We start from the raw sequence: 26,871 nt of genomic DNA, 5'->3' as shown, positions 1-26,871 counted from the left end.
AGGCATCAGGAGGTCGCTATGGAAAGCACAGTGTGATATGGCCTTTAGGCAGAGGAGAACTAAGAGGCCACGTAGCATATGGAAGGCGTAGAGACTCTGGCAAGTCAATGGTTTGTTCAGTGAGTGGGAAAGACCAGAGAGTGTTGTCAAAGAGGGACTGTAAACTTCCAGTTTTCAAAGCTGGCCTACATCTTGGTCTAAGTAAGGTCCAGGCTGGGTCTGAGGACTTTAAGATAAAGGTCATGGCACTGGGAAAGACAATGGACTGTGAGGCAGGATGAACCTGCTCAAGACAATGACAGGGGACAGCGTGTGGGGCAAAGAGAGCATGGGCCGCCAGTCCTGGATGCACATGGGGGGAGCAACCTGGAGAAGATAGAGACAAAAGTGGACCACGGGTAGAATGAGTGCACCATGCAAGTCTCCAAAGGAGGCACTACTGAATGGCTGCCAGAGAGAAGAGAAAATCAAGGATTATTTACTTATTGACTAATTTATTTCTCGTTTTCGACCTGTGTTACCCAACTGCCTTCTGAACATCTCCTCTGGGATATATTTCTGGATCTTCTCCTTAGTGAACCTAACTTCCTACCTCTCTAATTTACTCTTCTTTCTCCACTTCTTTAATTCTAGACGGTAGCATCACCATTCATCTGGCCAGCTGCTCTAAAAAAATAAGAAAAGTCCCCTTCACCAGCCCTGCCTGCTCTCTATCCAGCCTGCTTCCTTCCCCCATTTGAAAGCTCATCCTTGCTCCAATGAAGGATAGTAATAAAGAGAACCACCTGTAGAGTCAGACAGACCTGGTTTGAATCCCAGCCAGACCACTTCTACCTGGAATGATCTTGGGCACATAAATGTCTTAAATCTGATTTTATTCTTTGTAAAAAGGTTATAATTCTAGTATTAATCCCATGGGTTATTATGAGATTTAAATGAAGTAATGCTTGTAAAGAACTGAGCACAGAATCTGGCACTCAGTAATTGCCTTCAAAGTTGTGAAGACCATTAATTTTAGAATTTTCTTCCTCTTTTGACATCAAGTATTCTACAAAGCTTATAACCATATTTCTTTTGTGTTTATTGTGGATGAATTTCTTAAGTCATTACGAATGCTTTATTACAAATGTGCTAATAATAATTTTGATTTACTTAATCCAGTAATTTTAATTGTATGTGTTTTTTACACATCTTGAAGAAACACACTTTAGACAATAAACACCTACAGATTAGTTGTCATTTGTAAATTTTTATCAAGGATTTCAATAATTAACTCTAATATGTAAATAAAATGAAGTCACCGATACATTTGGCAACATGCCTTCATTAGAAAATACTAAATTCTAAACAAAACATCCTCACCAAAAAGTTGTTCTTAGACATTCTCACTCAAAACGGCTTAAGTTGTGTTACAAAATTTTGGAGAATGGAAGCCTATAATAGCTGAGTTTTGAGCATGGGGGAAAAGAAACTGCTCAAGTGGTTGTCAGCCCCTGGGTTTCAATGGCCTCCCCCATCCCACCTGTCAAACCAACGTTCACATTCTCTTCTTACTAATCCCTCCTCAAAGCTAAATTCAACTCCCCCTTATCCAGGGCAAAGGTTCAGAGCGAGAGGGAAAATAAGGACATGACTAACCCTGACTAGTGAATTGCAACATTATTCCACTGCCTACTATCTGCTCCGCCATCATCCTCAGCACCTCTTCCTCTTCCTAGTTCTCCTTCCCAGTCTTCTCCCACCATTGCTATTGAACCTGAACGCTTACATGAATGAACACATCAGTGTGATTGGGGAAACATTCCATTGTGATGGCAGCACGTAAATGGAAGCATGGCTTGCTTGCATGGTTACTTTGTCAAAAGTTCTAGAAGCTACCGAAAACTCAATACTAATTTTCTTCCATGAAGAGAGCCAATGGCAGACTCAGGTTAGGATTACGATTAGTTGAAATTTTGTATCAGATGTTTGGTGTATCAGATATCTTCTTTTAATGAAGATGCCTTCCAAGGAAGACATCTATTATGGTTAGCAAGAGATAGATTAAGAGATAAATGGCCCTATCTTTTTGGCTCCCCAAATCTCCATATTCTATCCAAATATATGTGCATCATCATCCTTTGCCCACCCACCACAGATGGACTAGACATCCGTCACAGAAGCCAGAAATTTTCTCTATGCTAGTTTATTTCAGAAAATCTATCATTTGCATGAGAGCTCATTAGGAAAGGTAAAAAAAAAAAAGTTTCCACCATATTTGCAAACAAAAACTTAGCCCTGAAATATTCATATGTGGATCCTAACACATATGTGTGAAGATTAAATAAAACAACAAAAAACGGAGAGGACAAAGGTTACTTCATGAAAAACTTCAGTTTAAAAAGAGGAAAAAGATGTTGGCTTGAGCAACCACACTGTTTTTCATATCAAATAGAACACCAAAATAGATGGCAATGTGTCCATCTATGCTAGCTCCTGATCCTGGTGTATCCCATAACAGAGAAATGGAATTATGGTTCAGCAGCAAAGACCTGGGCCCTCGTTTTCCCAATGGCCTAAATCAATCCCTAGTCTAGGACAAGATGCTGAGCAAGATGCGTAATTATTTCAGGCCACTAGGGTAAGCACTATTCCTGGCAACTCTGCAGGCAGTGCCATGGATGAGGGTTTCTAATTCTCTTTGGTGATTTGGTTCTGTGTAAACTGAGATTTTTCTTTCAGTATTTCAGCCAGATAAGCAGGAAAGGCCAGCTCCAGTCCTGAGATAGAGCCAATCAAGGTCAATATTCCGTTCCTTTTTCTGCACAGTTTAGTCTATTTTTCCCCTGCTCCCTATCCTGACATCAGATCATTTTTATCTGATTATCAAATACCTACTGAGAGAAACTTTGGCAGCCTCTGGTGCTCCCCCAGTATCCAAAAGCCTCTCAGCCTAAGGAATATCATGAAATCCCTGCAAAGCACTATCCTCAAGAGGCCAGCCTCAGACCCCAGGCTATGAACCACAGAAAGGTATCCCCATAAGTATGTTGGTGGTTGAGACCAATGTCTGCTTTCACCAGAGACAATACTGATTTAACTTGCCTACTACCAAATCTCTAATTCTTAGCTTTGCACTGCACTACAACATACTCAAGTTAGTATCTCACATAGGAAGAGAAAAACAAATCTTGTCACTCCCATTTGGCAGATGGTGAAATAGAGGTTTGCAAGTTTAAAAGAGTTGCCTAAAATGAATTCAACAAAACAGTGTTGTAGCTGGAAAGTAGATCAGCTGACACCTGTCCCCAGTTTTTTAGGTCACGGGCTTTTTGTAAGTTTAGAGCAGTGTTTTACTTACCATATTCCTCCTTGAGATCTTCTATTTACTTTGTTTAACTGTGGATACCAGTGGAGAGGTACCAGGTGTACATTCCAGACACTTACACAATATCCACAGACTGAGCCGTCTGCCTGTTGGGTACATAGCTCCTGGCTGAAGAATTTCTAAGGTTGTCAGAAGAACAAAGGAGGCATTAGGGGCTCTGATGTGAAAGGAAATTGCATATACCCCTGCAAAGACAGATTAAAAACTTCCTCTTCATTATTACCAATAAAAAGCTGACCGATTTAGTCTGTGCTTTTTCAAATTACATTGCTCTCCCCCTGTATCTTCATTAAATAAATGCAAACACATGTGCTTAGAAATGGGTAGGTGTAAAAGAACATTCTGCGCAATTATATCTAGGCTGCCAGAGATTTATATCACATGCACACATATATCTAGGAGATGTTAATTCATGATGACAGCTGAGCATGACAAATGCAACAGTACACAAGTTGGAATGCCGAGAAAAAAAAAATGCAACTACAAACCCCATGCAAACAAACACGCATACAAGAGTTTTCCCTCCACACACGTGGCCGCACTTACAGGATCTTAACCACTTTGATAAACCCCAAACACAAACACTGGAGGCTCCGCCGCCCGCGAGCTGCCCCCACACATGCAGCCGCGCCTTCGTCTACCCGCAGGGATTCTCGCGCGTCCCCGGGTACACTCGCCCTCCCACCGGCATCCCACTGCCCGAACACACACGCGCGCCAACCGCTCCCCGCGCCCGCCCGCCGGGGAAGCGTTGGCTCCAGGAGCTGGGGGCAGGGCCGGGTGGGGCCGGAGCGCCGCGGGGCCGGGCCTCCGCGCCCGGGGAGGGGACGAGGGGCGGGCGCGGGGCGGCGCCCGGCTCACGTGGGCGGGCGGGAGCAGCTGAAGGTCCGTTCCGGAGCCTGGGCTGTCCTCTCGCGCGCGGCGCTGGCCCGGGCGGCGACTGGGAAGGAGGCGGAGGAGGAGGAGGAGGAGGAAGGCGGCGGTGGCGGCGGCGAAAGAAGAGGGGAGGACGGGGGCGGCGTCGGACTGGAGCCGAGCGGCGGCGCGAGCTGCCCGGGGCGCTGTCGTGAGCTCGCCCGCCGGGCCCCCATCCCCGAGCTACACCCTGCCGTGCCCAGCTCTGCCCGCGTCCGTGCCCCCGCGGGGAGCGCGCCGGGGCTGCCCCCCGAATGACGGGCGGAAGGTTCGACTTCGACGATGGCGGCACCTACTGCGGCGGCTGGGAGGAGGGCAAGGCGCACGGGCATGGCATCTGCACGGGGCCCAAGGGCCAGGGCGAGTACTCGGGCTCCTGGTCGCACGGCTTCGAGGTGGCTGGAGGCTACACCTGGCCCAGCGGCAACACCTACCAGGGCTACTGGGCGCAGGGCAAGCGGCACGGGCTGGGGGTGGAGACGAAGGGCAAGTGGATGTACCGGGGGGAGTGGTCACATGGTTTCAAGGGGCGCTACGGGGTCCGGCAGAGCCTGTGCACCCCCGCTCGCTACGAGGGTACCTGGAGTAACGGGCTGCAGGACGGGTACGGCGTGGAGACCTACGGGGACGGAGGTGAGCAGCGTCGCAGGCGGCTCGGCTGCTCCCTGAGCTGGTGCGGTGGGCTTTGCCCAGGCTGCGGGGAAGCGGGGAGGACGAGAGGCGCACGTGTCCGGAAACCCGCCAAAACACCTGGGGAAGCCTCCCACCCATCTCCCGCGCCAGCGCTGAGACGCGACTGGTGCGCGGGGGTTTTGATCTGACCCGGTTCTTGGAACGGGCAGTGTGTCCACACCCGGGGGAGCAAGGCGTGAATATACCTGGCGGGCGCCAGCGCTGCACTGCCACCAGGAGGGAGCGCCGCCCGGGTGGGTTGGGCAGGAGAGAGGACGCTGTCACTTGAGCCCGTCACATTACGTTCCTGATCCCTCCCTCTCCCGGCCGGGTTTGAAAACGCCACTCGCGTGGAGTTAGAGCGAACGCCCTGGGCTTGTGAAGCTGGCGGTCGGTGCTGACCGCTCCCCGGATTGGTTTCACGTGGAGTCGTATTTCGCTTCTGGTCCTCTAGTTGCCTAAAGATAGAAGCCAGAACCCCATAACTAGGATGTAGGGGAATTGTACCTTATTTGGAGTGCATTTGGAAACATCCTAGCTATGGAAGTGAAGAGGCCACCTGATGCAGGTGGGTCTCAGAGGGTGTGGGTTTCCCTTCCCGGTTTTCATTCGGTTCCTTAAAGTAGTGGTTTTCCATCAGGGGAAACGTAGTCCTTGTTGACCTGGAGATCTCTGGGCAAGTTACTAGGAAAATGTCTTAGAAATGAACAATGAAGTCTTCGTTTTAAGAAATACATTCGAACGATACATTCCTACAGTTGCTAAGTTAGCAGCCACTTTACTCCAGAGAATGGCAATATGGAATCACCAAATTGCACTAAGGTTGTATGACCTCAGCATGCTAGCTATGAACAAAATTCACCCGATTTTAATATTTAACAATTTTGCAAAATAAATTTTGTAGAATAGGGCTGAGTTCCTCCCCCTTTTTATTTAGAAAAAGAATCCATTACTGAAACAGGTGTCAAAACCTGATGAATTTACTTGTGTAATAAGCTGAGAAGGATGAATGGCTTATGCTTTGGCAAAATACATTTTCTGATGATAAACATAATCATAGTTAATTGAAAAAGGTTAAGGGAGGCAGTGTCAACTTTTGTCATTACACAGCTTAGAGTTGAAGGGAATTAAAAGGATCCAATTAAAAGTTTCTCCAGTCCACTGCATAAAAGCTTATACAATTTGTACACTTCACTTACTCAGAACACTTGGGCTGTATTTCAAATGCAAAATGGTAGGATTCAATGGTAGAATTTGATAAAAAAAAAAAAAGGACATCTCTTCGTCCAACGGTATAAATAAAGGATATGGTTCTCATGGATTAAAAGAAGGGGAAAAAACTTTCTCTAATACTTTTATATGAGCTCCAGGAGTCTTGAGTTTCACTGTAGTTAATTAGGGCCCTTAAATGTTCTGAATGGGCATATAGTGACAGCCCTATGATATGTTAGCTTGTGACTGGATTTTACTGGAGGCCCTAGGTCTGTAATATAACTAAATTCCATGCTCAAAAGTAGAACGCAAAATTAGTTTTTAAATGTGCGTGTTATAACTTCTTAAGAAGGCCAAGGATAGTTCTCTTCAGTTTGGGAAGGTTAAAACTAAATTAGTCTTAAATAAATAATAAATAAAATAAGTCTTTTAAAGTTACTACTCATTAAACAAAATCTCTTGGTTTAAAGGATTCATCACACTTAGCAAATACACACACACACGCACACATATGGCACAATGAAGATCCTCTATGTATGTTGCAGAAGCTCAAATGAGTGACCAGGATGACTTTATGGATAATCTGCCATCTGGTTTAAAACTAAAAAAAAATTTTAAACCCTTAAAATTTGTCATCACTTTAGGACTGGTTTTCCTTTTCTACCAAAAAAAAAAAAAGAAAAAGGAAATCAAATATGCTTCCAATCAGGAAGGAAAAAGAAAACCCTTAAAAATCACTTTGTCTACTATGTGCTAGTTGATTTTCTGCTTTCTTTCATAAGTCACTTCATTTAATTAGAAAGTCCCTAATCATAAAGTGGGGGTCTAAGTGGAAGTGTATTGCTATAACTTATTTTATACAAAAGTTTTGACCAAGATAGGAAATTTCACCTTCCCTATTCTTACTTAAGAATGAGTTTGTTTTTGTCTCTGCACTACCACCTGTCCATCCCTGTGCACCCTTTGTCAAACTTAGGGATAATCTGATTCCATGTATTTTGTGACAACATTAAACTAGAAGATTAAGTATTAATTCCATATCGAGAGTATCACCTGACTTAGTAGTGATTTGTGTGTGAAGTGTTGCCAAAACTGCCTGAATATTAATTAAAAATAAATTAGTATTGTACTAATGAAATCTAAATCTAGGTGCCCAGAATTTTTTGCAAAAATTCTGATCTGCTGTACCTCATTTTTTTCCCCACCAGTCATAAACTACTGAAAATATCTAGGAAGACACATTGTTTTATTAACTATGTGCATACTTGCATATACCCATTCATTGCACATGAATATAAGTTTGGCATAGCGCAGTCTACATTTGACTGGAACTCATTCTGAACTGGATGCCTTCCACTACAAGATTATGTAGTTAAAATGGCTGTATCTAGAAAACCAGCTCCCAGATGAAAAAGTCATAGAACATAATTTAAAGCAAAACCCGTAAAAATAATTTTTACACTTGTGAAATATGCATCTTTATTTGAGGAATGGAGAGGAACTAATTAAACTTTATTTGGACAGCAGAGAGAAGTTGGAAACCACCTGCTTCATAAAAAAAAGTAGAAGCCCCTTTTTTTTCCCCTAAGTTCATTGACTAAACCTATTTTAAATTTCAGATGAACTACTAACAGTTCGACTGTAAATTGGTTTTAGCAATTCCATGGAAGAAGTCTTCTATATACTGTGATTTAACAAAATAGGATGGGAACATGGCCAGTGCAGTTGCCCCTCATCCCTTTCCTGTTTGACAATTAAGCAGAGACCTAAACTTTCTAATTACCACTGTTGCCTTAAACTGCTTGGATTTTCAAGCAATACTTATTTGGAAATTCTAAATACTCTTCTTACTTTTGGAGATACCAGTTTAAGGAAACTACTTGTTAATTTTCCCTCAGTGTTAAACATTTACTAAGATGGTATGGTTGCATTTTCAAAGTATAAAACTTTTATCAAATAGCACCTTTGGAAACGTTCTTGCAAAATTAACGTGTCATTATGTAGAAAGGTAGGAGATGATGATAGCATTACTTGTTTATTTAAACAAAATATTTTAAAAACAAGGTTGTTTTAGTATGTGTAAGTCAGGTTGTGGAACTTTTATCCTAGAACTTGTATTTTATCTAAATAGGCAGAGGGAGAGTCAAAGTTGAAATTTCCTGATAATTTAATTCCCTTCCCTGTTAAGGTGATGGTATTTGGAAAAGGCTAATATTCAGTAGGAACCTTATTAACCTGGAATGTTCTATGTGACTACCTTATCCTTTGGGGTTTAATCCTTTTGAGAAGGCTGTGGCCCACCTACCTCCTCAGAAGTTCATAAATGTCAGGTTAAGACTTTTACATTTACCCAGAATAGGACATTCATAGTACCAGACCTACTTAGAATTTCATTGTTGTCCTGCTGTTGTCCGTTTATACGACATAAATATATCAGACTAAACAGAAAGAGAAGATAGTCTTGAAATTTGTCAAAACTTTTGATTTTGGAGCCATTACAGTTTTAAATGCATTGAAATAATCAGCCCGTATTAACACAATGATATAAAACCACTAGCATAAATAGCTCAAGTATTGAAAAAGTAAACAAATCTAAAATGAAATGAGAGGTGACTGCAAGGTAGATCTATATAATCAGAAACTGAAAGAGGTCAAAAAAGACTGTAATCATGATTTATTTTCTATTGTGAGTTACGATGAATAATACAGAAGTACGTCTTAAAATCTCCACATAGCTTCTTTTGGGGGAGATACTATAATTTAAAATGTGCCTTTAATTAAAGGAAATCACCTTGATTTTGAAAATTCTAAGTTCCCTCTTATTTTTCCCCTAAATTCCCTAATTTTAATATTCAGTTTTTCATGTGATTTAAAAGGCCACACCTTTAGGTTATTTAGCTAATTTATTTAATAGAAAAACTTACCGAACACAAATGCTTTAGAGATTATCCTATTCCTAAAACGGCATAATATTCATTGAAAAAGTGATCTGGTATCAATAAAATTTTAAGTAACATGGTCAAACACACCTTTGCTCTGAGATTGAATTCTATACTGGTAGGAGTGGAAGTTTTATTCTGGCCTTAATCTCAGTTTTTCTGGGAGTAAATAGTATATTCTTTTGAGTCACCATAGCTATTTACTATGAAGTCATCAAACACCTACAGACCACAGGGCACCATAAGCCATGAGACTGGAAATTTTGTGTTTGCTTAGGAGGTAATTCCTGCCCTCAGAGTGCTTCTAGTCCAAGATGTGTTTCATTATGTAGTGTCAGAGACTAGGGGAATCTGTGAAGAGAATGGCGAGGAGAAAGCAGAAATTTGGCCAGTAGTACAGGACAAATGTTGACCGTTTCACCTGAAAGTACAAAATCTTAAATTGCCCATTTTTTTCATAATGGTCCACTATGTTCCCGATACATATAGTATTTGTCAAATCACTCTTAGCTCCAAAAATTTCTCCCAAATCTACATAACAAGCCTAAATATTAAACAGTTTTCCCTACCCTAAAAAAAATGGTAAACATGAAAGAAAAAAAAAAGTAAGATAATCTGATGGCCCACGTCCCAAGTATTAAGATCACCAATAATGTTAAGTCTTTGAGCCTGTTGGAATGTTACAGTGACAGGCCTAGAGTTTTTAAAGGTTTTCAGCTAAATGAGTAAAATTAGAATAAAATTAACAAATAGAACTCATTTCATCTTCTGTGACACTGCCTTCCTTTGGGGGATTTTGATGTGTTAATTTCAGGGGAGAAAAGTTGTCTAATGATCACTCTTTTTGTATTAGAAAGTAGTGGTTTCATCTGAAACACTCGTATAAATTTTTAAATGAAAAGCAAAGTTACCAGACTATTGGAAAATGCTATGCAATTACATTAAAACCATAGACACAAAATTACAGGGCAGGAATTCACAAATGGATGAAAAGTAGCGCTTAGAGTTGACTTGGAAATGTGTGGGATTTGACCGTGGGCCTGCCTGCTCTATGCGCCAGGCTCTCCCAGGGCGCACCCGGGTGCTTGCAGCCAAGAGGGCACCCTTTCTGCCCCCGACTCACGCTGTGCTTTCTCACGGTCTCTCGAAGGTACCTACCAGGGCCAGTGGGCCGGCGGCATGCGGCATGGCTACGGCGTGCGCCAGAGCGTGCCCTACGGCATGGCCACCGTGATCCGCTCGCCGCTGCGCACGTCCATGGCCTCGCTGCGCAGCGAGCAGAGCAATGGCAGCGTGCTCCACGACGCTGCGGCTGCTGCCGACAGTCCCGCGGGCACCCGCGGCGGCTTCGTGCTCAACTTCCATGCCGACGCGGAGCTCGCGGGCAAGAAGAAGGGCGGCCTTTTCCGAAGGGGCTCCCTTCTCGGAAGCATGAAACTTCGCAAGTCCGAATCCAAGTCTTCCATCTCCAGTAAGCGCAGCTCGGTCCGCAGCGACGCGGCCATGAGCAGAATTAGTTCCAGCGATGCCAACTCCACGATCAGCTTCGGCGATGTAGATTGTGATTTTTGCCCCGTGGAAGACCACGTAGACGCCACCACCACGGAAACCTACATGGGCGAGTGGAAGAACGACAAGCGCAATGGTTTCGGCATTAGCGAGCGCTCCAACGGCATGAAGTATGAAGGCGAGTGGGCAAATAACAAGAGGCACGGGTATGGCTGCACCGTGTTTCCTGACGGCTCCAAAGAAGAGGGAAAATACAAAAATAATATTCTGGTCCGTGGAATAAGGAAGCAGCTTATACCAATAAGAAATACAAAAACTAGGGAGAAGGTGGACAGAGCAATTGAAGGCGCGCAAAGGGCAGCTGCCATGGCAAGAACCAAAGTGGAAATAGCAAATTCGAGGTATGTAAATGCAGTGGGGGTGGTTGTGCCTGGTCGTTCACAACAGTGGGATATCAAATAGTATGTTTGTCATTTTGTTGGTAACATCACCAAAGAGCCTCTGCAATTGCCAGAACCAAAGTTAGAAAACGATGAAGTGCAATGGAATGAGTCAGAAATGTACCTGCCCTGTTCTGAAAGGCCGTCATCACAAAATGTTTAAGGCACATTGAGATGCCCTTCCTGTTGCAAATTACTTCCCTAATACTTAACGTCAGGTCACGCAGACCCTATGCACGTTGTCAGGAATCCAGAAAGTTATTTTTTTGTTTTGTTTTGTTTTTTGAGAAGGCATCAAAATCTAAATATGGCAGAAATGGAAAGTTACAAGACCAAATCTTGCATGCATTCTTTAGAACAACAGAGCTCCCATCCAAGTTAAGGAGGGCACTTGTTATGGTGAGCCCTGGGTGTTGTATGTAAGTGATGAATCACTGAATTCTCCAGAAACCCCAATATTGCACTGTACGTTCACTACCTAAAATTTTAAAAATAATAATAAATAAAATATCACTGCAAAAAAATGAAAAATAAAAAAGCTCATCTATATGGGAATGGAAGAGGGACTGAGGCTCATACAAATCGCCATGTTCTATGCAAGAATGATTAGATCACTGGTGTATTAAAAGGAAAGGGGTGGGGGGGGGACCTGACATGGACAGATGGGACTGTCTGTGTGCCAAAGTTGGAAGAAAGTAGAGCAGTAGAGAAGGGTTGGAGTGAGTAGGAGAAAGCGGTGAATTATAGATTGAGAAGTGGGGTGTATGTGGGCACAGAAGGACTATGTGCCTGAAGTTTTACCATTAATAGCTGGGTTCAGGGATCCAGCAAGAGGGATGGAGCAATCTATTGGGAATAGAATTGTCTTATTGTAGACAAAAATGATGGTTATAAATGGAAAGTATTTTTAGGCTTATTTACATGGCCACTGACTGGCCACAGTTTTGTATGACTTGAGGCATGTATCTTCTCCTGCTTCGGTTATATTTTCTCATAGAAGTAAGCCTTCTTTCAAGGCCACAGAAATTAGCATGTCTTTAGGTTTTTATTTTTAGCATTGAATAAATGAACGCTCCTTTGCTTTGGCTGAACCATATGAAATTACTGATATTTGGACCTTTTGATGTTCAAAAAATGGCAACTTCATGGGGTTCAACGGAATACTTCCAGATTTCTGAAGTTTCTATTTAAAAAAAAAAAAAAAGATTTTATGGTTGCTGTTTACTTCTTAGTATCTGAAGCACTACTTGGTCTTATTTTTTGCATAGTATTGAGATATGTGTTAAAAGTCTTCAGGGTTTCCATCTTTATCCCAAACTCATCCTGTTTTAAAGTTAATATTGCTTGTTGATCAGCACAGACTTTCAGGAGGGGCCTCACCTCTCTTCTCTGCTCAGCATCCTTTATTTTAGACCATAGTTTTCCCAGATCACCAAGCGTTGCGTTACTTGCTTTTCAGTTTGCTTATAGTTGGGATACTTGGCACATCTAATCTTACTGGCTTCTCTGGCTCTCAGCTAACTTTTAGAGCTAGTGATGTACCTTTGGTTATGCCCCGGCCTCTAATTTTAAATGCACTCTTGGATTCTTCCATTTGTTTTCACCTTACAACCTGGAGCTCTAGTAGAGGCAGTTCGATCTCGGCAGATAGAAAGTACACCTGTGCAGGACACTCTAGCAAATGATTTTCTTATACTCACTTTAATTATTGACTTTTATGGTTTAAATTGGAGGAATCTAAATAATGAAAGGGAAACGCTTGTAATGCAAGGATCTTTGATTATGCTAGTATCATAAAACTCTTACCCAAGTCCTAGCCACATCCCCTCTGTTGAAAGTCTTTTGGGGATAGTAATATAGTTTGAGAGTACTGTATTACATAGTTGATAATCAACAAACATACTTTTAGCCAGTTAAAATACTGGCTAAAAAATACAGTTAAAATCACATATCTGCTTCATAGATATTCACTTAGCTATTTTGCAAATGCTCAAGTCACTATACTAAGTGAAATAAGCCAGTCACAGGACAAATACTGCATGATTCCACGTAAATGAGGTATCTAAAATGGCCAAACTCCTAGAAACAGAGTAAAATGGTGGTTGCCAGAGGCTGGAGGGAGGGGGAAATGGGGAGCCACTGTTCAACAGCTCTAAAGTTTCAGTTAAGCAAGATCGTAGTTAACAATACTGTATTGTGTACATGAAAATTTGTTAAGAGGGTAATCTCATGTGAAGGGTTCTAACCACAGTAAAAAATATATGTATACTGTTTAGATGATGCGATAGATAAAATACTCAATTAACCTTTTATGTCTTACTTTCACTATGTTACTCCTCTTTCCAGATCCCTTGCTTTAATAAATACTTCAGATACAGAATTTTTGCCACTTGTTTTTGTAGAAAGTAGCTGAAGGACCGACAGTCCCCTTCAGTAGCTCTGAGCTTAAAGTTCTACATTCTTTTAAAAACTTTTTGGGTCACCTGGGTGGCTCAGTTGGTGACTTGATTTCGGCTCAGGTCATGATCTTGGGGTGGCGAGACTGAGCCCCACAGCGGGCTCCGTGCTTAGCAGGAGGTCTGCTTGAGATTCTCTCTCTCTCCCCCTCTGCCCCTCCTCCCACCCCACTCTCGCTCACTTGCTCTCATAAATAAATAAATCTTTAAAAAAGTAATAAAACTTTTTTTTTAATAGAGGAAAGGTTAAGGTTTTGGAGATTGCTGGCTGGGAAACGGACTTCTTACTATATTGTCATAAACCATGGCTCTTTTTAATGCCTGAGTATCTGCTCAGTCCTTCCTGGACCCTCCAGTAGTTACCATTAATGTTTTGGTTTAAAAAAAAAAAGCAAAAGTTTAAGAACGTAGGTGACACTCTCCCCCTGGTCCTGCCCCAATAATGGCAGAATAACAACTAGAAAGTAAGGTTCCTAGTAGCTGCAGCTCTCAAAATCACTTGTTTGCCATTAGCAACAGAGGGAGATGGTCATAGTTACTGACCATCTCAGTTTGCCACCTAGATAGTGCTCATCATTATTCTTTTGCTATTATTTCTTAGGCTGTGGAGAATTTTTGTTTCTTAAGTCTCAGGAAAATGGATCCGTCTTTATGCCATCACCCTATATTATCTTGAAGCAAAGCTTCAAGTTAGCTTTGAGAGAAAATAATGGTAACCTCAGGGAAATCAGGAGACGTGGAACCAACCACCTTCAGCCCCCAGAGATTCAAGGTCTGTGGACCTTTGCTTCTTTGAAGAGGGAGTAGTGTGTCTGCAGGAAACACACAGGCTTATTTCAGAAGGTGTATTATGGGCCCCTGTTTAATTCTTATCGATAAGGGAATGTAAGGATCACATAACAGTTAGCGGATAATAGGAATAATGCAGCAGATAGAGAACTAGTAGATACTAATCGTTTACTAGCAGGTTAGCACTTAAAGAGTGAAAACTCTAAGGGAGACTAATAATTTGCTGACTCATAACTTTTCTTCAGGTTTCTGTTCTGATCTAAAAAGTATTATGTCTATAAGATATAACAAAATGTTTTCTTCCCTTCTTGTCTTGGTCCTGTGGGTAAAAATCATCTCCTGGAATTGAGACAATGTCTCAACCTTGTTTTTAAAGAAATGTTCAAGAGGTAAAGGAGCAACTCTGAATATTTCAAGCCCCTCCCATTCAGAGGCAGAGACCACAGTCCTGCCCAAGATGACCCCACTGTTCCTGTGGTTTCGATTACAGTTCTTATTTGGTCATCCTTACTCCAGGTCACTCTTGTCTCCAGTCATCGCCTAAGAGATGTTCAAAATACTGTTCCTTGAGAAAAATATATTTTTTAAAGGTTTTAGTTATTTTTTGACAGAGAGAGACAGCAAGAGAGGGAACACAAGCAGGGGGAGTGGGAGAGGGAGAAGCAGGCTTCCCGCTGAGCAGGGGGCCAGATGCAGGGCTCGATCCCAGGACCCTGGGATCATGAGCTAAGCCAAAGGTAGACGTCTAGCTTAATGACTGAGCTACCCAGGCGCCCAAGAAAAATATTTTAAGGAAGAATTTTAAGGTGAAGCATTTGGCTGAGATAGCAAGTAAGTGGCCCTTAGAGAACCATACTTCCTTGGAAAAGAACAGATAATTTAGAAAAGGATGTAGACAAAAGAAGAGCTTTGTAGACTCTGAGCCCCAGAGGACATGATCATCATGCTAAAGGATGGAAGATGGCTGGTGACAGGGATGGGAGAGAGCTGGCCTCAAGCAATTGAGAACCACAGGCTGGCTTCATTGTATCACACAGATTCGAAGAAAGAAAATCAAGTGGGAGGGTGGAGTGGACCACCATTCTCTGACTCTGTGGCCCGCCTCACTGAAGCTAGGAGGGTGTGTGGCTGGACAGGCTTTCAAGACGACCGTGAAGTGTCAGTGACTCCTGCACCCAGTCTCCCCCAAACTTCAGGTGGTGACAGCAACACTGAGACAGGTAATGTTGGGAGGGAGCCCTGGACTGTGTCCCGCCCAGCCCCAGCCCTGCTGGGCCTGGCACAAAGGTAGTCATACAGGGGTATGGAAGCACCAGATAGAATGTGGAAGCCTGAAACCCAAGGGATCTGGTGCACAGGTGAGCTTGCTGCACCTGTTTTCAGAACTAGAGATTGGATTCCATGTTGCCAATTTTGAACCTTAATATTAAAAAAAAAAAAGACACTTTTTTCCAAAAATCCTACATGAAAATATATTTCCCGTATTTTTCTTCTAAAAAGATACAATTCCTTACCACTCACCCTCTTTCCTCCATGGCCTGAATGATTCAGCCACAACGGCTTTCCTTCAGTTCTAAGGGAAGTCTGCTCGTCCCTTCCCTCTGCCTGGTGCCCTTGCCCCAGTTACCCCTCTGACTAGCTCCATCTTCCGGTTTAGGCATCAGGTCCCTTCACAGAAGGTTTCCCTAAGCCCACACCCTCCCCTCCCCCCCCACTGCCATCCCCCTTCCACCTAAATGCCCATTTGTCTGAGTTGTCATCGTATTTCAGTGTTATTTGTTTGGTATCTCTTTCTCCAACTAGATCGGAAAGCCAGACCCTGAAGGCAGCTTTGCTCACTTTTATGCACCCAAGCAGCTAGTTTAGATCAGGACACTTTTGTAAGGCCTCTGGTAAATATTTGATGAATTAGTGAATTAAATTCTCACTACTTAGGCTGTAAACACTCCCAGGGCTTCTAATTCTGTTTTGTTGGGCATATTTAAACCAGCTTTAAAGGAAGGAAACATAGCTCTCATAAATCATCATGCTATAATCTGGCAATAATCAAGGAAGCACAGAAAACGCAAAAGTATGTGTTACAGGTACGCTTTTCCTTAGCTATGTCTACATCATTAAAGAGTCATCACTAAGGCATGGCCGGGGAATAAGAACTTGAGGTTAAGCCAAACTCTTATCTCCATTCCTCACAGGGATGAGCTGGTCCAGTGATACATGTGAGTGCTTCCCTTAAGCAGATATGGAAACTCCAGGAAGTCAACCTATACCCACTATAAAAATATTAGCTCATCCTACCTGTTTGACATCACCAAAATATGTGATTGGTCAGAACATAAGAGCTTACTGTTTTTTAAGAATCTGCTTTCTAAATGTTTCGCTGTCTTTATTCCCTTTTGAAGGTTTTTCTTGTTTTTTTGGGGGGCGGGTCATTTTTCTTGAGCTCAAATAATAGTGTTCAATAGAACAGTTCCTTACAAGACTACTTGACTTGATTCACAGTTCACTTATAAGTAATTAGAACCCAGAGTCAACCATGAGTCAGTGCACATTGCGGATCCAAATTAAACTGCTACCAATTTTAGGGAAAAATTTCAGTCTCTACCAAGTTATTGTGAAGGGCCAGGAATTTGAAATTCTTAAATTCAGTTGGACAAATGGATTCTAGATCTCTTTTGCAAATCAAAATTCTGGTTTATTCTGTTTCTTTTCTGTAATGTTAGTAGTCCTGTCATATCTTTAAGAACAATTGTAGATTATCTTTTCTATGAATTTTTTATTTCTTCAACTGGGGCTCTGGTGAATGTTCAGTTTTTAGCATAAGTGCTTTTTGCAGGAAGGTTGAATTTTTAGTAATGTTTTGTAAGCCATTTTAATGAAGAAGCTGTTAAATACGTAAAGAACTCTGGGGGAAATCGCCTCAAATGTGGGAATTCGGTGTTGAGGAGAGCGAGCATTAATGATTTTCTCTAGTTATGCCTCCTGTGCTTGTCCATATCAGACTTTGCTGCCTGTCATGCTTTTCCACCTGTCAGCACCAGCCCTTCTGCAAACAGCTTCCAGAGGCTTGGTTAATATGCTCAGGCTGAGAAGAGTTACTGTGAATGGGGATTGAGAGTTGCCTCTTTCTTCACAGAGGGTTGCCTTAAGAGTTGAATGAGAGAGCGGGTATCACAGGGCTTTTTTGTAAACTGTGAATCACCATATCCAGTTCCTGTTTTGGAAAATGTGTCCATCATACAAGTATCATTCCCAAAAGTGACAGTTGATAGATGACCAAGAAGCCAGACCGGGATAGAGGTAAAGATGGAGGGAGGAAGGAAAAAGGAAGGGAAGGAAGCTTGGAAAGCAGCAATAGGGATAAGCAAAAGGAAAGGAATTAAATCCACCAAGTGTGACCACCTGTGTTTAGATGTGAGCGTGTATCAGGATTCACCCCATTCCCAGCCTCAGATCTGTGTGAAGTCAGTATGCTATCAACAGGCAATTATATTTTTTAAGACTGAAAAGAAACTGAGCAAGGAACTGGCATATGTATTTATATCAAGCTATGCTGGGGTAATGTTCTGAAGACACTGTAGGACAATAAAGCTTTTTATTTTCATATAGTGTAGGTATGCTAGTGGAGGTCACCATTATCTTTTGTATATTATAGTTTCTGTATTGCACATAAAAATTTTAAACACGTGTTTCTCCTTGTTACCAAAGAATGCCCATTTCCCATGGGTGAGAGTGAAGAGCCTGCTCTAATTTCCTCACATTCTTGTCCAGGCTATTTAAAAAAAGCTGTACTTCTCTGTATTGAGGGGCCTTCTTTGTGGGCCAGTCACTGAGGATTTTCTGTGTGGGTGTGCAGAGGAAAGCAGCTGAAGCCAGAAAGATACTGAGGCGTTTGCTCTGTCCAGCCCCCAGGCAAGGGGTAAAGCTTGGATAGGATGATACTCCAGAGGCATGACGGGAACATGCCCGGCTTCTCTCCTTCAGCTCTGATGTTACAGTACTTCATGCTCAGCAGGTCATTACACCTAACATGGGAACATACTGTGTTATGGGAACCTTGTAAAACTTTCTTCGGGTATCTTGTTTCTGAAGACCTTTCTTTAAAAATTATTCATCCAACCCTCCCAAGTCCAGGCCCATTCAGAAACTGAGGCCTTGGGGGAGGGAAGGGTGTGTGTTTTAATGATGAACAAGTAGGTTCAAGCACTACAAATTTAATGAAAATGGGTCTTATGCCATAATAATGAGAGGGTTACAGTTATCCAGACTTGTGGGCCATTAAAAACCTACTTTCTTAAGCCCTGGATCATGTAGGCAGGTCTCTCTCCACTTTGATTAAGCAGAGAGCATAAGGAGAAGATGCCGTCTGTATATGGTGTGAATGGGATATGAGGTAATGTTGAATTCTGCAGAAATCTACTTGGCGAAAACTGGCTACCAAGACTGGAGGGAAAAAGCAACGTGCCAGGGAGACAATAAGCTAGGTTTTTGGGACACATGTTGGCCTTGTTTTAACTATAGAAATCTGAGTTTGCTTAGACGGTACAAACTGCAGCAGGTTCAATCTCATTTATCTCCGAAGCATGACATTTTTCCTGCTTCTGTGACTATGAAGAATTAAAGCAGCAGTTACTTTCTAGTATAGCTTCCTTTGTAACGAAAGCCCCCCTACTGTGTTTCCGGAAAGCCAAAGGTGTGATAGCATTCATGTTCCATCCCGTGTGCCCCCCTACAGCTTTTAGCCTTGACCTGGAGCTACTCTGTCTTAGGGCAAGTGGCAGAGCTCTGTGTGCATGCTAACACAGCTGGGAGACTTGTCTGAGCCGCAACTGCCAGGCAGCCAAAGCGCCCCGCTCACAACTTTCCATGATGGATTAAGCTGACTCTGCCAATCTCACTTTACTCAAGACACCAAACTGGACGCTTGCAAGACAAGTGCCTTGCAAATCTTTGAGATGCTTTTCTTATTATAGATGAAATATGAACATTGTGTTTGGGAACAGGATCCAACAAATGCCAAAGGTATTTATGTAAGTCATTCAGCTTTAGTACAACGGCCTCTTGAGAATAAAACCAAATAAGCTTTTAATAATTTTGCCCTTCTATTTCAGTTGGTGTTTCACATTTATTTGTATAATATGCTCAATTCAAGATAAGCTTCTTTATCAGGAATTTAATTAATACGTAAGGAATCAAGATCACCCCCAAAAGAGTGCAACTCTTTGAAGTCAAATCTTCTTAGGATTTCCCTGTGTGCCAAAAGAAACTTATTCAAGCCAAGTAAAATACATTAATTCATTTTCTAGCATTTTTAAAATAATTGATTATGCCAGAGATTAACAAATAACTTTGCTATATTTTTGTTAGTTTTTAAAAACTTCTGAATAAGGTTAAAATTTTGCTGAGTTTTACTGTATCAAGTCCGTCAAGTTTTGATCTCAGTTGGCTTGGTCCAGAGATCCCTCTCTGTTTAATTGTTTATGTTGGTGCGGGAGCTTTTTGAATTAGTAATTCAAGATTTCCTACATTCACTTCCATCCATTAGGGGAAAGGTTTGATATTCATGTGGGGAACCCACTAGTCAAAATGTGTTGAGGAGAAATCCCAAAGAAGCTGGAGTTTTGGGTTCAGGAGTAGGAATGGAGGAGGCATACCCACCCTCCACCAGGCCTTGTTACTCATTTCCCACCCCTCCTGCTCACCCCAGTGATTTGAGAATCAGTTGAGCTGTGACTGATAGATTACCTGGCAAAGATGCAAATGCGGTGGAAGGGTCATTAGTTAACACATTGATTAACACCCTGGTCTGGATTTGCAGAAAAGACTCTAGGTTACCAGCCCATTTTATAAGGCTTGGTTTTTATCTCCGTGAAATATTAATTTTAATTAATTAATTTTAATCACTCTTATAACATGAATTGATGACATGCTGTGTAAATGTAAAATAATGATGAGGATCCAGTCATTTCTGTCAGATCAGGGCAGTTAGGACAGGTAAAAATGCAGTAACCTCGCAGATGATTGGCCCCTTGCTCTGAGCTTAGGTAGCACATAAGGAGGAGCTTAAACATAGCCTGGGGCTGGAGGCATGATTGTGCAGGTGGTATCCAGCTTGAAAACCAAAGGATGTGTGGGTGTTTTCCAAAAAAGATAGAGAAGGGTGCAAAGTATAATGGCCCACTTGTATTTGGGATACTCTAAAATGTTTGGTATGACTGGAAAATATGGCTAGAAAAGAGACTACTAGCTGGGGGTGGGCAGTGTTGAGAGATGTTGTGAAGTAAGTAGGGGCTCACTGACCTATAAGGGGGAGTTTGAACATTATCGCAAAGAACAGGGAGAGCTACTGATAGCTTTAGGCAGAAGAATTACATGATCAAATTTAGAAAGATCACTCTGGATGCAGGTGGTATAGGGGCTGGGAAGAGCGAGGAGCAATAAAACTGGAGACTGATTAAGTAGTAATCTGCTAACTAGTAATCTACGTAAGAACCTAGGGGCTGAGCTAAGCAGTGACAGTGGGATGGAAAGAGCACATGGATGGGTGACAGTCTCCCCGGCAAACTCAGTAGGACTTGATGGCTGGTTGAATGAATGTGGCAAACCTAGAAGAGGCAGAGTGAGAGTGACCCCCACGTTTCAAGCTTGGCCAACTGGAGGGATGCTAGTACTGTTTATTCAGACAGGGACCAGAGAAGAAAGTACCGGTTTAGAGAGGAAGCTGTTTGGATTTTGACTTCTTGAATTTTGAGATGCTGGCCCCAAAGACAAAAAGGAACATTGGCCTGGAATTCAGACTCGTACCACACATAAAGAGCTCAGACCTAAACCCTGAGGAACAAAGACATTTATGAGGCACACTGCAAAAGAGGAATTCCATGTACATGGTGCTGGATGCAGCTCTTTTTAAGAAGTACAAATAAAGCAATTCTCACATTCAGTAATTAGGAGGAACCTGTTGCTTTAGGACAATGGAATGCAGGTATCAGAAAGTCTGTTTCTGAATTTGTGAAATTATGCTTTCTAAGATTTATGCTCAAAGGACCTACCCAGTGAGCAAGATCTGTTGTCCTGTTTCTTTCTTGGCAACATACTGGAACAAAATATCACTCTCACAAATTATGGTGCTAAAGAAACCTCATTTAGCAAACATTTATTTAGTGCCAGCTCTGTCCAAACATGGCGCTAGGCCCTAGGAATACAAAGATGAGTAAGAAACAAAACTTGTCATTAAGAGCAAATACCCTGGGGGGTTCACAGCACTCCTGTGCAGTGGGCCAGTGCCATGAGCCAGGTGGGGCTGGGAGGTGGAGGGACGCCCCGGGAGGCACCTAACCCACCTGGGTGAGCTTGTCACTTACCTGTGCTTTTGCACAAGCAAGCCCTCTCTGCCCAGAACTCACTCACACCCAGACCCCTTTCCTTTGCCTGACCTCTGTTAGTCTTTTGTGATTGTGCGCAAGGTCCACATAGGACTGAATTAAGAAAACCAAACAGAATGTCTCTTTGTGTGGGGACTTTTATCACTGACAGTAGCAATGCTATCAACAGAATCTACATAGATAAGAGTTTTATGGTGCTAAGGAGAAGATGACTGGTGCTTTCTTAAAAAAAAAATCAAATTTTTTCAATAGCTAAAGAATTTTAATTTAAATCACATTTTAACTTAAACTAAAACTATCTCTGCATGGAGTCTATAAGATATGATTTTTGACGGTAGCAGAATCTTAGCATCATTCGGATACAGAAACATCAAAGTTAGCTATCCTGCAGTAAGATGATTTTTTTTGGCCATGTTTCCAAATAGGGAAGCAGTGTAGACAGTGCTAAACATTTCCCCCACGTATACAACACACTAGTGCAAGCACCCTTCCCCTTTGGGTCTGAGGGACAGCAATTCGGGTGATGCCTTTTGGCCACACACAAACAGAGCTGACATGGTTCAGTGGTTACCTGGTGCCTGAACCCATGCCATGAACTTGGCATCTCTCATCTCCCCTCTTCCCCATAGCTACGCTGTTAGTCAGGAGCAAACCAAGACCTAGGAAGGTCACAAAACAGGTAGATGACCTATGTAGGGCAGATTCCAGGCAGCATAGCATCAGAGCCCAAGCCTTTAATGTCCACTATATTTTGAGAATTGGGGTAGGAATTTTTTTTCCTTTTACCCATGTGCTTGCCTTAGGCTCATAAAAGATGATCCATCTGGGAGCAGTATTATTTCATCATATGCTTCATTTTGCCAGTTTCATTTAACCAGTATTATTCATTCAGTAGCCACAAATCTTGTGGCTGAGACAAACATAAACGGGTAATATCAGTACGGTGAATTCTAAGAAAAACTGAAATGCAAAAGAAGGAAGAACACTAAACACCTGTAGGGCTGAAGGGCTGAGCCTGTGCTGTGGAGAGTGGATGGAGACTTAGCAGAAAGCAAATGGTGGCAAGGATGCTCCGGACAAAAGGAATATCCGGAGGAAGACAGAGTGGGATGAAAGTGCATAGGGTAAGTTCCTAGCAGCAGTTGGACAGAGGGGCTTCTCCATCCACAGCCCCTGCAGCTGATCACAAGGGGCACTTGAAAATTTCTGGCCCCCACCCAGTGCTGGCTTCTCATGTCTTTGGGTGAGGCTCAGAAGTCTGCGTTTTACAGGCTTCCCCGGTTATCTTGAGGCACACTGAAAGTTGATAAGTGTAGGTTGTGATATGATAGGAAATGATGCCATGAAGATTTGGGAGCTGGATTGTCTACTCTTGTCGGTGTTGGGGAGTATTTGGAGGAAGTGGGGCAAGGAACCATTTGTCTCTGAGATGGATTTAAGTGGGGCCAAGACTGGAGACCTGGTCTATGGCAAGATGATAAAGACCCAGTCAAGGGCATGGATAGTAGAGAAGCAGGAGATGAAATTAGCTGGAATTGATGGATCGAAGTGGTGGGTGAGGAACAGAGGCAAATCTAGTATGTTCATGTGTGTGATATTCTAATGCTCCTAAATAAGATTAGTGAAAAGGTTCATCATTCCTGGAATGTGGGTCATTTATTTTAAACATACTAAGCAAAGTCATCTTTCTGGATCTCTCATTAATAGATGGAATGAGGGAGAAATTCATCAGTGGGGATGAGGAAGTGGGAGACAGTGGACCACACTGTCACAGAAAAGCCCAAGTCTGGGCCTCCACTGCTGTTTTGAACTTGACGTCGCCTAACTATACCAACAATTGGTAAACACAGTGAAGCATCACTGAGGTTTTACTTTTCCGCCTCCAGATTCAGAAGATGGTGGACTGAAAGGGAAAATGTCCCATTGTTATAAACTGTTAAGAACAAGATTACAGTTAGGGACATATAACCAAAATTAAAACCATTTTTGAAGTACCTGTAAGCATTCCAGGAGCTCAGCTCACATACCAGTCATTTTTTTTTTTTTTATCATCTCAGGGGTATTGTTAAATGTTGACACACTTAGTATCGCACGAGACCTGAAGTGGGAGAAAGGTAGATGCACCTGACCCATCTACAAACTTCAGGTTGGTTGGAGAGAACTTAGACCCACAGGGAGTAGTTAAATAATAACACAAAGCAGTTCAGTCAGTCAGCTGTTTATTAATGCCTACCTCATTCCATACAGGTTTTGAAGTAGTTTATCTAAATGTCTAAATGGTCAGTCTTACAGGAATTGAAAAAAGATTGACCTGTCCATAAAGCACCTTCAAAAACTTTTCTCTTGGCCACTACAACTATTTTGAGGTCTTTTTTTTTTTCATGTTACCATACAAACTTGAGAGTAAAAGCATTTTTCAAAATTGTTATTCTTCTTACTCCTCACTAAATCAGAATAACTTTCAACCCATTGTTGGAATGATTAAAGCCTAATTATAGAGTGAGCAGACAGTCCCTAATGTTTCATTCTGTAAGTGAAAACAAGGGAAAGAAGAGCATATGTAAGAGTTTTCATTTTTTTCTTCCTTTGGAATCTTCAGTAATGTGTTAATTTTGTGGTTTAAAGTTCAGTTACTAAACTTTACTCTTGAAAAGTTTTCTTTAAATTACAGTTGCTATATTTGTAACAGTTACAGAGCCTCCGCTGTATTCAGTGCCCGATAATAAGGGAAATTTTGAAGGAAATAGAAGGCGTAAGCCAACAAAGGAAGAAAATTAAAAACTCTCCAGCATCCCCCCTCCATAAACAGTGTCTGTATAAACATGTATGCATATGAATCTATGTAAATTCATATGTATAAGATGCTGGCCCTAAGGGAATGCTGAGTAATGAGAAAGGGGAGAAAAATTAGAGAGACAGCATAAATAAAGGGGTTCCTGAGATAATCGGCATGTCTGGTGCCAGGTGGAATTGGTCTGGAATGATTTCATAAGGAATTTGAGCCTTGAGCAATATTTTGAAGGGAAGCTAAGGCATGATTTGTCACAGAGGCAACAGAGATTTTGCCAGGTGGGAGAAGAATAGCGTGTCTGATGACTCACAGCCTGAAGAGAATGAAAAATGCTTCAAGGCAGTAAAGATCACCAGTGTTCATTATCATGGGCAATACTGGCCTTGTGGTTTGCTGGAGTGGATATTACTTCCGGCCTCAGAGCCTTATTAATCTTCTGATGTTCCGTGTTGGTATTCCCTAGTGACTCCCATGGCCAACAGAACCTGAAAACAAAGGTCTTTCATATGCAAACACTTCCCGCTCACCCTTATCCTACCACCCGGCGGGGGGGGGGGGGGGGGGGGGGGGGGGGGGGGGGGGGGGGGGGGAAATAAGTCCAGAAAGCTAGTAAATTGGGTGATAGCAGTAGTGGGGCTAGTCTGAAATTCCTGAAAGCTTATGCTGTTGGTTTGTAGAAAAGAATAATAATAATAGGAAGGTAGGAGGCTAGAGACACTGGATCTGACCTTTCTGTTAGATTTCCACTCTGGAGCTTCATCCTCTTTTGAGAAGTCGTAAAGTGTGTGTACAAAAAGGTACTCAAAACCCTTCTGGACTGTGCGCCCCCCTGCTGGTGTGTATAATGTAAGACGCACAGTGTTTTGCGGTGGGTCTTGTAGAGTCCAGCTGAGTCATGGTCAGAGAAGAGGACAATTAGATAAGGGTGCTGACTATTGAAGGATCTTAAAAGCACTAATCAGGCATTATGCAATACACAAGTGGAAACCGTTTCAGAGTCCTGAGGAAGTTAGTAACATGAGCAAAACAACATCTGAGGAGAATGGTTTTAGCTGTCATGCACACAGTGGCTTGGACACAGCAAAAGTTGCGACAGGACCATAGAGGACATGAACAAATCAATCCACGCATAAAGAACTGGATTCTTGAAAGTGGCAAAGGAGAACTCATCTTGTCTACCACTGGTTGTGTACAAAGAGAGTTAAAACCCTAAGGATCTGAGCATAGTCCGCTAAGAACACACATGGACCTCAAATAATGGGGGTGACACTTTAGGGAGAAGGATAATGAATCTTCGAGTCATGGACTTTCAGGGAGGAACAAAGCAAGAAGAGATTCCTGTAAGAATGGTACCTAGAAGCCTTGTGCATTTAAGAGTTCCCAGGGGAAATGAAAACATCAAAATCAAAGATTTACATAGTCACTTGTAATAGAGTCGTTAGGAAAATGAGTTAGAGAAGGCTGAGGTTGAGGAATTTATAAGGAATCATCAGAGATGGTAAACCATGTGTGGAAACGAGGGAATTATTTTCTACTAAGATAAGATAAACTTAGGCAAGATACTGACCAAGGTTCTATTGTGGTTATAACATCTCTGTCTGCATAATTCCATTGTCTGGAATCAAGTCACATTAGCAAATCCTTTTTATTTTTCTTATTTACTCTATTAATAAGGTAGCCATCGCAGTATCTAGATGGTCAGCCATATAGTAATCAGAGCTTTCATTAACTCTTTATACAGCCTGTTGTCTTTGACTAAGTCCATATAAAAGAGTGAAATTAACATCTATGATTTTCTTTGCTTTGGAAAAGGCATCTTTTATTTTTGCGTAGTTATTATGTGTACAAAATGGATCAAGAGAATAAGCACATGGCTCGGAAGATATCTGACTTACTAATTAAACAAAGTGTGAAAACTCTGCAGAGGCCAGCTTCAGGCTCCAAACCTTATCCCCTGGGACCTACCCCCAGAAGGACATTAGTAGGCATTTTACATACATGGAGTAAGCAGGACCAAGAACGGTAAGTTATCAGTCTTGCAAAGAGCACTTGGGTTCAGCTGAAGATCAAAATCACGGGAGAACCAGAGGTCTGTTTTGTGCTGATGATGTTCCACAGGACCGTCTATGTTTTTTTTCCGCTCCCTGGTCTCTGCTCTAACTCGTTGCAAGTTTGTTTTGTTTGACCCTTCTCTGGTTTGTAATAGAGAGTCCACCTAGCTTCCCAGAGCTGGCATATTTCAGAGCACAGTCCAGCCTTCCTGCAGATTCTCGGCAGTGGCAAGTCCCAGCTTGAAAAGGCCCCCTGCTCAGCCGGCTGTGACTGACCACCTGAGAAATCCCCCCCTTCCTGCTGGAAATCAGGCAGGTGCAGGAATGCTTGATGAGTTACAGGGGTCTCTG

The 26,871-nt window shown here is 42.4% G+C and overlaps 2 protein-coding genes across 7 annotated transcripts in view; one reads left to right on the top strand and one right to left on the bottom strand.

Moving 5' to 3' along the window:
- The window catches only part of GDAP1 (ganglioside induced differentiation associated protein 1), a 44,276-nt gene extending 39,916 nt beyond the window's left edge, over positions 1-4,360 (bottom strand). Inside the window, exons 1-2 of one of the 2 annotated variants that reach the window (XM_027621701.2) lie at positions 4,229-4,360; positions 3,341-3,486 (exon numbers count right to left, since the gene is read on the bottom strand). The gene's annotated coding sequence lies outside the window, so the exon portion shown is untranslated. Of the gene's footprint in view, positions 1-3,340; positions 3,487-3,913; positions 4,104-4,228 lie in introns of those variants that run through there. The other variant, XM_027621693.1, reaches the window with a different exon arrangement.
- An 88-nt stretch (positions 4,361-4,448) lies between these two features.
- JPH1 (junctophilin 1) overlaps positions 4,449-26,871 on the top strand; it is an 81,225-nt gene continuing 58,802 nt past the window's right edge. For all 5 annotated transcript variants that reach the window (XM_027621675.2, XM_027621653.2, XM_027621665.2 and 2 more), the window contains exons 1-2: positions 4,449-4,915; positions 10,256-11,015. In XM_027621675.2, coding sequence (XP_027477476.1) covers positions 4,537-4,915; positions 10,256-11,015 — 1,139 coding nt within the window. In that variant the 5' untranslated portion in view covers positions 4,449-4,536. The remainder of the gene's footprint in view (positions 4,916-10,255; positions 11,016-26,871) is intronic.

Source organism: Zalophus californianus, chromosome 4 (assembly GCF_009762305.2).
Source record: "Zalophus californianus isolate mZalCal1 chromosome 4, mZalCal1.pri.v2, whole genome shotgun sequence".
Taxonomy (NCBI): Eukaryota; Metazoa; Chordata; class Mammalia; order Carnivora; family Otariidae; genus Zalophus; species Zalophus californianus.
The sequence above is the reverse complement of the archived record's forward strand: the minus strand, read 5'-3'. Positions and strand labels throughout refer to the sequence as shown.